General features: G+C 42.8%; 1 protein-coding gene across 5 annotated transcripts in view; it reads right to left on the bottom strand.

Moving 5' to 3' along the window:
• Positions 1 to 13,047, bottom strand: part of LOC311132717 (kinesin light chain 1-like) — a 73,622-nt gene that overhangs the window by 54,687 nt on the left and 5,888 nt on the right. For all 5 annotated transcript variants that reach the window (XR_014613530.1, XM_084165996.1, XM_084165997.1 and 2 more), the window contains exons 2-3: positions 2,851 to 3,122; positions 2,153 to 2,383 (exon numbers count right to left, since the gene is read on the bottom strand). Coding sequence is in view for 4 of the 5 variants with exons in the window: in XM_084165996.1 (XP_084022122.1) it covers positions 2,153 to 2,383; positions 2,851 to 3,099 (480 nt within the window). In the remaining variant the exon portion in view is untranslated. The remainder of the gene's footprint in view (positions 1 to 2,152; positions 2,384 to 2,850; positions 3,123 to 13,047) is intronic.

Below are 13,047 nucleotides of genomic sequence, written 5' to 3'. Positions count from 1 at the left end.
CCTCTCAATCAGAAAGATTTCTGGCTCCCAGGTGTCTTTTATACAGGTAACGAGCTGAGATTAGGAGCACACTCTTAAAGGGAGTGCTCCTAATCTCAGCTTGTTACCTGTATAAAAGACACCTGTCCACAGAAGCAATCAATCAATCAGATTCCAAACTCTCCACCATGGCCAAGATCAAAGAGCTCTCCAAGGATGTCAGGGACAAGATTGTAGACCTACACAAGGCTGGAATGGGCTACAAGACCATCGCCAAGCAGCTTGGTGAGAAGGTGACAACAGTTGGTGCGATTATTCGCAAATGGAAGAAACACAAAATAACTGTCAATCTCCCTCGGCCTGGGGCTCCATGCAAGATCTCACCTCGTGGAGTTGCAATGACATTGAGAACGGTGAGGAATCAGCCCAGAACTACACGGGAGGATCTTGTCAATGATCTCAAGGCAGCTGGGACCATAGTCACCAAGAAAACAATTGGTAACACACTACGCCGTGAAGGACTGAAATCCTGCAGCGCCCGCAAGGTCCCACTGCTCAAGAAAGCACATATACAGGCCCGTTTGAAGTTTGCCAATGAACATCTGAATGATTCAGAGGAGAACTGGGTGAAAGTGTTGTGGTCAGATGAGACCAAAATCGAGCTCTTTGGCATCAACTCAACTCGCTGTGTTTGGAGGAGGAGGAATGCTGCCTATGACCCCAAGAACACCATCCCCACCGTCAAACATGGAGGTGGAAACATTATGCTTTGGGGGTGTTTTTCTGCTAAGGGGACAGGAGACAACAACACTGCATCAAAGGGACGATGGACGAGGCCATGTACCGTCAAATCTTGGGTGAGAACCTCCTTCCCTCAGCCAGGGCATTGAAAATGGGTCGTGGATGGGTATTCCAGCATGACAAATGACCCAAAACACACGCCCAATGCAACAAAGGAGTGGCTCAAGAAGAAGCACATTAAGGTCCTGGAGTGGCCTAGCCAGTCTCCAGACCTTAATCCCATAGAAAATCTGTGGAGGGAGCTGAAGGTTCGAGTTGCCAAACGTCAGCCTCGAAACCTTAATGACTTGGAGAAGATCTGCAAAGAGGAGTGGGACAAAATCCCTCCTGAGATGTGTGCAAACCTGGTGGCCAACTACAAGAAGCGTCTGACCTCTGTGATTGCCAATAAGGGTTTTGCCACCAAGTACTAAGTCATGTTTTGCAGGGGTCAAATACTTATTTCCCTCATTAAAATGCAAATCAATTTATAAAATGTTTGACATGCATTTTTCTGGATTTTGTTGTTGTTATTCTGTCTCTCACTGTTCAAATAAAACTACCATTCAAATTATAGACTGATCATGTCTTTGTAAGTGGGCAAACGTACAAAATCAGCAGGCGATCAAATACTTTTTTCCCCTCACTGTATATATAAGCATTTTCTTTGACAGGAAACCACTTAAAATACCTTAAAATGGAAAAGCTGATAGCCGGGCGAGGGCTGTGGTCCCAGAGAGGTGTAATCTGGAAAGGTTCCTGCCGAGTTAAGCAGCAGCCTTGCGTGGGCTATTACAGCTTCAGTGAGTGACTCAGGAGAAAGTCTGGGATTAATTTAGTGAGATGAAATGTTCAGAATGTTGCAGATATAAATGTAACGAATCGGACTGACATTATGGCCAATTCTATAGATTTCTTTTTTATATATCTGTTCTGGAAAATGCATTTCTATCTGAACATTTTTGTAGTTTGAACAGAATACATAAATGCAGGGTCGTTTTCATTCGGGATCGAACTGAAGAAAACGGACTGAACAGGAAGGGACTACTGCTCATTTTCGTTTTCCGTTGCAAAGTGTTTTAAAATGTTGTGTGACCTAATGAACGTGACCATGGGGGATTCATTTCAACCACTCGATCAATGAGGCCCTGACCAGTCCCTTTCCAGGAAGACCCTGCAGGTCATTTTTCCTTCCCGGTAAAGACATGACAGCCAAGTTAATCACATTCTAATTTCAGATTTCCTCTCTGGTTAGTTTGCTGCGCTTCAGAGAAAAGCTATTGCATACAGAATCAGATAAATAAGTTGTGTGTGTTCTATTCTTCAATATAATCGAAATTGAAACTGATCTGTTGTGTCTGCATTTTACCTATCACAAGTCTTAGACACTTACAGTGGGAGAGACGTCCTCGTCGTACTTCTTGAGCTGGTTCATGAACTCCAGGTGCTTCTTCTCCTCCTCCAGCTGAGCCACGCTCTGCTCGCTCTTCTGCAGCTTCTGCTGGGTGTTGGCCAGCTCGTCCCTCAGCCACTGGTTCTCCTGGCATAGCCGACGCACCTGGGCTCGCAGCTTCTGCTTCTCAGACTCCACCGCGTTCAGATGGTTGGACAGGGCCATCATCACCTGAGGAGAAGAGGTAAGGATATTTTAAAATCAGACCACCACACATCAGTAGCTGTCCATGGTTCTCTTTAGTTCTCTTTCATCCTAGTTCTCCCTGGTTCTTCAGATGAAGAAACAGCATAAGAGGAGTAAGAGAACAAGGGAATGGCAGAGAGGTCGGTGGTAAGTGTGAGAGAGAGAGCCTTATGAAAGACAGAGACACTAAAACACAACTAGCTGAGGTTAGGGTGAATCATGAGGAATGTTTTCCTAAGCTTGGTCTAATATAAAATAAGGAAGTTGCTGTGAAATATATACAGAAGTTGAAGACTCATATTAGTACCAACTTCAGTATTTTGCAGAGAACCTGGTCCCAGATCTGTTATACAGTCTTGCCAACGGTCATTGTCACAACAAACTAAGTTTGCAAGATAGCACTAAACAGATCTGGGACCAAGCTACTCAGATCCTCCATCAGGCTTACATACATGTGCTTCTCCCAGGCCCAGCTCGATCATCTCCACAGACTTGCGCAGCAGGCTGGACTTCTCGTGCACCAGGTTGGCCTCCTCATCTTTCTTCAGGCACTTGATGGTCTCCAGCAGGCTGTGCAGGATGGAGTTGTGCTCGTTCTTCAGCGCCTCCAGGCCCTGGATCACCAGCTTGGTGTTGGAGATTATCTCTTCCTGGGACAGCTTCTCCAGCTTCTCTTCCCTCGGGTACACCATCGTGGACATTGTCTAGTCTACCTTAGGAAGACCTGGAGGGAAAGGAAGGTTGAAACAGAGGAGGACAAGGGTGGGTTAATGTCTTGGAACAGAGAGGTAAAAATAGGGTTGCAAAATTCCTGTAACTTTCCCAAAATTCCCAGGTTTTACAGAAATCCCAGTTGGACGATTCCCAGAATCAGAAGTTTTATAACCCTAGGTAGAGAGAGGCCCACTCAATGTCATGTGAAATGACATTTCAATTAAATAAACTATATTCATCCCAGAGGGGCAATTATTGCAGGGCATATTAGAAGACGAGTAAACAACACAACTGATTGGATTTCAAACACAGCTGCGTTCGTTTACTCTTGCTTTCATTTACACAGAGCCTATTAGCCTAACAGCTCCCATCAAGAGACATAGACAGGAGACTGTTTGGTTTGACTGAAGCTCCAGAGCCAAAGCACAGCAGCACCTGCTTTACATTCCCTGCTATCCAGGTCAACGTTTCAAAGCCTCACCCTCTGGCCTAAATTACAACGGATATGATCTTCACACTACTGCTCAGTGCTCACTGTCCCCAGTCTCAGCAGTCACAGTGACACTAAAATACAACGGATTCCATCTTCACACTACTGCTTAAGGCTCCAGTTATCATGATAACACAGTACGTATAAGACTGAGGATGTGTGACTGACAACTGTAAGTAGGACAAATGAGCCTAACTGAGATCTTCTGGACACACAAGAAGAGATTAGTCATAATGTCAGTGTTCAGATGGACCTACAAACAGTACTGTTAGGAGATCTGGAAAAATCACGATTAATCAATGGGAAATATGATTATACTCTTAGGTAAAGTAGGCCATTTCTTTTTACGGTAATCTCAGTAGAAATTTTACGAATAGAAAGCTTCAAGACCCTTGTAAGACATCGCAGTACAATAGAAGGATGTATTGCAAAACAAAATAGTAAAATAGTAGTGTACTGAGAAAGATGGGTTAGTCTGTAGACATCTGAGGGTTGGAATTAAGATTGGAGTGGTTGATGGATTGACCAATACACTTGGAGTCCAGTGCGATAAGGAAAGAAACTTAGTTTACTGATTTTAAAAAATATATACATACAGTGGGGAGAACAAGTATTTGATACACTGCCGATTTTTCAGGTTTTCCTACTTACAAAGCATGTAGAGGTCTGTAATTTTTATCATAGGTACACTTCAACTGTGAGAGACGGAATCTAAAACAAAAATCCAGAAAATCACATTGTATGATTTTTAAGTAATTCATTAGCATTTTATTGCATGACATAAGTATTTGATCACCTACCAACCAGTAAGAATTCCGGCTCTCACAGACCTGTTAGTTTTTCTTTAAGAAGCCCTCCTGTTCTCCACTCATTACCTGTATTAACTGCACCTGTTTGAACTCGTTACCTGTATAAAAGACACCTGTCCACACACTCAATCAAACAGACTCCAACCTCTCCACAATGGCCAAGACCAGAGAGCTGTTTAAGGACATCAGGGATAAAATTGTAGACCTGCACAAGGCTGGGATGGGCTACAGGACAATAGGCAACAACTGTTGGCGCAATTATTAGAAAATGGAAGAAGTTCAAGATGACGGTCAATCACCCTCGGTCTGGGGCTCCATGCAAGATCTCACCTCGTGGGGCATCAATGATCATGAGGAAGGTGAGGGATCAGCCCAGAACTAAACGGCAGGACCTGGTCAATGACCTGAAGAGAGCTGGGACCACAGTCTCAATGAAAACCATTAGTAACACACTATGCCGTCATGGATTAAAATCCTGCAGCGCACGCAAGGTCCCCCTGCTCAAGCCAGCGCATGTCCAGGCCCGTCTGAAGTTTGCCAATGACCATCTGGATGATTCAGAGGAGGAATGGGAGAAGGTCATGTGGTCTGATGAGACAAAAATATAGCTTTTTGGTCTAAACTCCACTCGCCGTGTTTGGAGGAAGAAGAAGGGTGAGTACAACCCCAAGAACACCATCCCAACCATGAAGCATGGAGGTGGAAACATCATTCTTTGGTGATGCTTTTCTGCAAAGGGGACAGGACGACTGCACCGTATTGAGGGGAGGATGGATGGGGCCATGTATCGCAAGATCTTGGCCAACAACCTCCTTCCCTCAGTAAAAGCATTGAAGATGGGTCGTGGCTGGGTCTTCCAGCATGATAACGACCCGAAACACACAGCCAGGGCAACTAAGGAGTGGCTCCATAAGAAGCATCTCAAGGTCCTGGAGTGGCCTAGCCAGTCTCCAGACCTGAACCCAATAGAAAATCTTTGGAGGGAGCTGAAAGTCTGTATTGCCCAGCGACAGCCCCGAAACCTGAAGGACCTGGAGAAGGTCTGTATGGAGGAGTGGGCCAAAATCCCTGCTGCAGTGTGTGCAAACCTGGTCAAGACCTACAGGAAACGTATGATCTCTGTAATATTTGGTTTCTGTACCAAATATTAAGTTCTGCTTTTCTGATGTATCAAATACATATGTCATGCAATAAAATGCAAATTAATTACTTAAAAATCATACAGTGATTATCTTGATTTTTGTTTTAGATTCAGTCTCTCACAGTTGAAGTGTACCTATGATAAAAATTACAGACCTCTACATGCTTGTAAGTAGGAAAACCTGCAAAATCGGCAGTGTAACAAATACTTGTTCTCCCCACTGTATGTATGTATGTATGTATGTATGTATGTATGTATGTATGTATGTATGTATGTATGTATATATATATATATATATATATATATATAGTACCAGTCAAAAGTTTGGACACACCTTACTCATTCAAGGATCTTTCTTTATTTTTACTATTTTCTACATTTAATTTATTTTTTTTGCAGACGCTCTTATCCAGAGCGACTTACATGAGCAATTAGGGTTAAGTGCCTTGCTCAAGGGCACATCGACAGATTTTTCACCTAGTCGGCTCGGGGATTAGAACCAGCGACCTTTCGGTTACTGGCACAACGCTCTTAACCACTAAGCTACCTGCCGTCAAGACATCAAAACTATTAAATAACACATACGGAATCATGTAGTAACCAAAAAAGTATTAAACAAATCAATATATATTTTATATTTGAGATTCTTCAAATAGCCACCCTTTGCCTTGATGACAGCTTTGCACACTCTTGGCATTCTCTCAACCAGCTTCATGAGGTAGTCACCTGGAATGCATTTCAATTAACAGGTTTGCCTTCATAAAAGTTAATTTGTGGAATTTCTTTCCTTCTTAATGCGTTTGAGCCAATCAGTTGTGTTGTGACAAGGGTATACAGAAGATAGCCCAATTTGGTAAAAGTCCATATTATGGCAAGAACAGCTCAAATAAGCAAAGAGAAACGACAGTCCATCATTACTAAGACATGAAGGTCAGTCACCATTATTTTTTTAAATCTTTAACTCTGCATTGTTGGAAAATAACCCTTAAGTAAGCATTTCACTGTTAAGACGTCAGCACGCTTCAGTTCAGCTAGCGCCGAACTAGTGTTTGGTGCAGTATTTCTCAATGAAAAATTTGCACGAAAACGAGTCGTCTCTCGTTGAATGACAACAAAGACTATTGGAGAATCCTTACTGTTGATGATCAATCACCAAAGAAGAGGTGTAGACTTCAGCTACCGACTTTGGCTTGCCTCAAGAAAAACATGTGTGCCCAAACAGCCGAAAAAAACCTTACCAAATCCAAAACTAACAACAACGTCACAAAATGTAATCATAATATATGCACAAACTCTTCCGAACTGTTTCGGCTAGGAAGCATGTGGACACCTTTAGTCTACACCTGTTGTTTACGAAGCATGTGACAAATAACATTTGATTGATTTGATATGTACTCAGGCTTTTCTGAAATAAGCTAGCATCAGTTAGCTGCACATTCCAGCTCAGGCTTGACCCATGTTACAAAGGAAGGCCTAGATATTGATCATGCCGCTTACTAGAGCATGCTCGACCCGGGCTTGTAACTGTGTGTTCATGTCGCACATTGCTAGTCGTCGAACGCCAAACTCTTCATTGAGACAATGCTGAAACATCAATCCGTGGGCAATCAGTGGCCCAATTATATTTTTGCCAAAATAAAAATGAAAGACAGTTGAAGTGCAAATTCAGCAGGCTATGGTGTGAAATGGCCTATTAAAGTGCCGTCTTTCTTACGCATATCGTTGGTTTGGTTTGTCCTCAACTCACCGCTCAAACACTTCATTCAGGATATATGGAGTTAGCCCGCCCGGAGCAGGTTAGTTCTGAAGGATTCTTTGCCATAGAAATGTACCTGACTAAAAGGTGAGCATCCTTCATGTCACCGGTTATTTGGAGTTGAACTCAGAGTTGACCAAAGTTAGCTCTCAATCTCCTCTATCTAGATTCGTAGTACACCACTCGGGTGAAAGCCAGCCTAATGATGGGATTAAAACATTGTTTTCACCTCTCAATTATTTTCCAAACAGTGCAGATGAAGGGAAGGAGACGAGAAGAGGAAGGATTTTAGACAATTGAGAAAGAGTTCATCCTAACTTCATCACTGCATCCCACCCTCAGCTCAAAACACCAAAATAGACTCTCTCAGCACACTGATCTGAGAGGAAACAGACTCACTTGCTTTTGGCAAGAGCAATGACACAATGCATATAGCTTTACCATCGGTCTACCCAATAAAACAGTGTCAGGACTGGTGCATGCTGCCGCCTTGGGGTGCAGAACAGAAACGCGGGTCATGAGTCAGCTTGTTGTTGAGAAATTGCCAGTTTTTACATTCTGCTGCAATCGGGAAAGCTTCCCCCTCCCGCCCAAATGTGAGTAAAGTCCTCATTAGGGTTGGGCGGTATCCAGATGTTCATATTGTCATACCGTCCTTCTCTCATCCCGGGAATTACGGTATTACCGGCTTAGTACACAAGGGGTATGTTGTAATTTTTCATGTTGTAATTTCTGCTCGGCATCAAACTAATTTTGTGCTTCAGTTGCACTTCTCCACTCGGATGAGAATTCACAAATGGGCATTCTAAAATCAGCAGACAGCGCTCTGACTGATGCGTAGTTACATTGCTCCAGTACTTTTCTCGGTGTAGCCAGCCTACTTTTTCAGACATGCGCCGAATACAACAGGTGTAGGAATTACCGTGAAATGCTTACTTACAGCCCTTAACCAACAATGCATTAATTTTTTTATAAAAAAGTAAAATAAAACAACAAAAAAGAGCAGAAGTAAAATAAAATAACAGTAGGGAGGCTATATACAGGGGGGGGTACTGGTGCAAAGTCAATGTGCGGGGGCACCGGCTAGTTGAGGTAATATGTACATGTGGGTAGAGTTAAAGTGACTTTGCATAAATAATTAACAGAGTAGCAGCGTAAAAATATGGGGTGGGGGTGGGGGGGGGGGCAGTGCAAGTAGTCCGGGTAGCCATGATTAGCTGTTCAGGAGTCTTATGGCTTGGGGGTAGAAGCTGTTGAGAAGCCTTTTGGACCTAGACTTGGTGCTCCGGTACCGCTTGCCGTGCGGTAGCAGAGAGAACAGTCTATGACTAGGGTGGCTGGAGTCTTTGACAATTTTTAGGGCCTTCCTCGGACACCGCCTGGTATAGAGGTCCTGGATGGCAGGAAGCTTGACCCCAGTGATGTACTGGGCCGTACGCACTACCCTCTGTAGTGCATTGCGGTCGGAGGCCGAGCCGTTGCCATACCAGGCAGTGATGCAACCAGTCAGGATGCTCTCGATGGTGCAGCTGTAGAACATTGAGGATATGAGGACCCATGCCGAATCTTTTCAGTCTCCTGAGGGGGAATAGGCTTTGTTGTGCCCTCTTCACGACTGTCTTGGTGTGTTTGGACCATGATAGTTCGTTGGTGATGTGGACAGCAAGGAACTTGAAGCTCTCAACCTGTTCCACTACAGCCCCGTCGATGAGAATGGGGCCGTGCTCAGTCCTCTTTTTTTTCCTGTAGTCCACAATCATCCCCTTTGTCTTGGTCACGTTGAGGGAGAGGTTGTTGTCCACTTGCTCTGACTGCTGAACACCACTAGATAATTTAATCATCCTCCGTTTCCTGCACACACACAAACACCCTCCTCCCCGTGTACCACGGCAAAACACAAAAAAACGTCAGCCAACTGGGCGGGTGTGGCGGAACAAGGGACAGCTGAGAACGAAGTGCCCATGACACAGTTCCAATTCATCAATCATCTGCCCTGTGAGCCCGTCAGCACACTTTAGGGAGGCTTTTTCCACATGTGGCAGGTTTGAATGGGTCTGTTTGGTGAGGTAGGCTGGTAGAGGTAGGGACAGGAGCCAGACTATCATATAGCCTAGGCTGCCGTTATCATTGTGCTCCCTCTGTAGTCTGTAGTGCACACAGTGGCCTGACTGATAGCAAACAAATATGCTGTGCCTCTCTGCACACATCTTGTTCGTTTACAATCTAGTGATAGTTGGCTTCATCTGCACAGATATGAAGTTGTGAAAAAACAAAGACAGGCAAATGTAGCCCTGGACAGAACAGAGTCTACTGGGTAAATCCATTTGAATTCTATCACTTTTTAACAACACCTCTTTTGATGTTAATGAAACCTTCCATACATAAATTAAATTTATTAAATTAAAATGTATTTAATAAAATGGGAACCACAAATCGTACCATAAAGATGGTTGGGAGGTCCACACATCAGAGAATGTTGACATGAACAGGAATATCTGTTGTTTAAGCAATAAGGCACGAGAACCCGGGGATTATCGTGTGATAACTCCCGACTAAGGGCTGTTCTTAGGTCCGAGGCAAAGCCAAGGGCCAGGAAACAGCCCTTAGGAGGGAGTTATCACATGATAATTCCCGGGTTCTCATGACTTACTGCCTTATAAAACAGTTGCAAACATATTAAAAAAGATTTACAACATGTTTTCATTACATTCATTTTAAATTAGTTGTATTTCATCCTTCCACCAGATGATATAGTCCGGGCAAAAGCCAGTTGTTAGTTCTGAGGTTCTGAAGTTGATAATCAAACATGCTGGTAGTTAAGTCTATTCTCATGTTTTGACCCAGTCGTTCATTCTATTCATTCCACGTTGCTATGCTAAACAAATCATTGGCATGTAGCTAGCTAGAAGAGGTTTAATGATGACGAGAGACAAGAACTTCAATAAATGATTTAATAAATAATTGATAAATAGCCAACAAGAACTTCAGCAAATAATGATTTAATAAATAATGTATAAATAGACAATAAGTTAACCAGCTGACTGTTGAGTAAATAAGATAGTTACGGAGGATAGCTAGGCTAACTATACTTTTCCTTTGATAGCTAGCTAGCCAACTAACATTAAAGCAAACACAGTCACATCAACCAGCTGAAATGACAGTGAAGTATGCACTTTCATTTGTTTCACCTTTGTTTCTATTGCTATTTATTTGGATATATCCATTATAATGATCCAGATAAATGAATTCGCCTGGCTCAGAGAAGCTGTCAGTCTCGTCACATTCATATGCACGGCACAGTGGATGGCAAAAAAATAACTGCAACATGTTTCATAGGTTGGGATAGGCACACAGCAAGGCTTATATTAACCCCTGCTGTACCACACCAAATGCTAGCCTAGTAGCATGAGGAAATATTGTCTAGACACTTTTCCAGCTGAGATTACGTTTATGAATGCCTGGCTGGCCTGTAGGATAGTGGAAGTGCTTTGATAAATCTAATGGAACTGTTAACAGGCATTTTCCAGAGAATGCAGGGATTGTGATGCTATAACTCCCTGCTATCAACCAATCAGCATCCAGAAGCCAAACAACACGTTTTATCATATAAATTATACTGTCATATAGGAAACCTATTGAAATCATAGAAATATAAATAATAGAATAGACATGACAATTTAAATTGACATTCAACAGTGGGTGGACCGGCGGCCATCTTTGTGGTAGTAATTAGAAATAAAAATGTAAATTTCTATGGTGTATCAGAAAGATTCCAGTGGTCTGAATGGATAGGTCCAGTCTATGAATTCTTATTTCTATGATTGAAATGACACCCACCCTGTCTTGAAGACCATGTGTCTCAACCGATGAGGGGCGCAACACAAAAAACCTCAGATGATGTAAAGTAGGGTCTAAGCTACAACGTGAATATGAAAAAAAATTGGAGTTTCGTGTTTTTAGATAATTTCTGTTAAAACCTTTAAAAAATGTAATGTTTTATTAATGCTGCAATATGTAACTTTTTGGTCGACCCAACTTAATTCACATAAAAATTTGAGTTATAGGTCTGTCATTCTCATTGAAAGCAAGTCTAAGAAGAAGTAGATCTGTTCTATGTGCACTATTTCTATGCTTCCTGTTCTTAAGGTTAGTTTGTCTTTTACTTTGGTTTTGTAAACCAGCTTCAAATACAATATTTTTGGTTATGGAAAATATATTTTGTTACGTTACAGCCTTATTCTAAAATGGATAAAACATGTTTTTCCCCCCCACCTCAATCTACACACAATACCTAATAATGACAAAGCAAAAACTGGTTTTTAGAAATGTTTGCAAATTTATAAAATAAAAAACGGAAATATAAAAGTTACATAAGTATTCAGACACTTTACTCAGTGCTTTGTTGAAGCACCTTTGGCAGCGATTACAGCCTCGAGATCCTGGCGCCAACTAAGATGGCGACCTCGCGAATAGCGGTATTTTGTTTTTTTATGTATTATTTTTTACATTATTAACTCAGAAAGTGTTTTGTATCATTACATACAGCCGGGAAAAACTATTGGATATCAGAGCGGCGGTAACTCACCAGCGTTACGACCAGGAATCCGACTTTCCTGAAGCAAATCATTTGTTTGCTCTCCCCAGGACAATTGAACTGATTCCAGCGGCTGACCCAAAACATCGCCGGCGGAGGAGAGACACTGGGAGCGGCCTGCTGGTTCAACTTAGGAGGCACGCACACCACCCACCGCTTCCACGTATACTACTCGCTAATGTTCAGTCTCTGGTTAACAAGGTAGATGAATTCCGGGCAAGGATTTCTTTCCAGAGAGACATCAAGGCCTGTTACATACTTTGTTTCACAGAAACATGTCTCTCTGGGGATATTCTGTCGAAATTGGTCCAGCCAGATGGATTCTCAGTTCATCGCGCAGACTGGAATAAATATCTCTCCGGAAGCAGAAGGGCGGAGGTGTGTTTCATGATTAACGACTCATGGTGTAATTGTAGTCACATACAGGAACTCAAGTCCTTTTGTTCAACCGACCTAGAATACCTCACAATCAAATGCTGTCCGTATTACCTCCCAAGATAATTATCTTCAGTTATAGGTCACAGCCATGTATATCCCCCCTCAAGCCAATACCACGACGGCCCTCAAAGAACTTCACTGGACTTTATGCAAACTGGAAGCCACATATCCTGAGGCTGCATTTATTGTAGCAGGGGATTTTAACAAAGCAAATTTGAGGACTAGGCTGCCAAAGTTCTATCAACATATCGACTGTTGTACTCGCGATGCTAAAATCCTCGACCATTGCTATTCGAACTTCCGTGACGTTATAAGGCACTCCCCCGCCCTCCTTTCGGCAAATCTGACCACGACTCCATTTTGCTCCTCCCTTCATATAGGCAGAAACTCAAACAGGAAGTACCCGTGCTAAGCACTATTCAACGCTGGTCTGACCAATCGAAATCCACGCTTCAAGATTGTTTTGATCACGCGGACTGGGATGTGTTCCGGGTAGCTTCCGAAAATAATTTAGACGAATACACTGAAACGGTGACTTTGTTTATCAGGAAGTGTATAGGTGATGTTGTGCCCACAGTGACTATTAAAACCTACCCTAACCAGAAACCGTGGATAGATGGCAGCATCCGTGCAAAACTGAAAGCGCGAACCACCGCACTTCACCATGGCAAGGTGACTGGGAATATGGCAGAATACAAACAGTGTAG

This window comes from Coregonus lavaretus (genome assembly GCF_964263955.1).
Source record: "Coregonus lavaretus genome assembly, chromosome: 1".
NCBI classification, from domain to species: Eukaryota; Metazoa; Chordata; class Actinopteri; order Salmoniformes; family Salmonidae; genus Coregonus; species Coregonus lavaretus.
This window is presented reverse-complemented; position numbering and strand designations above follow the sequence as displayed.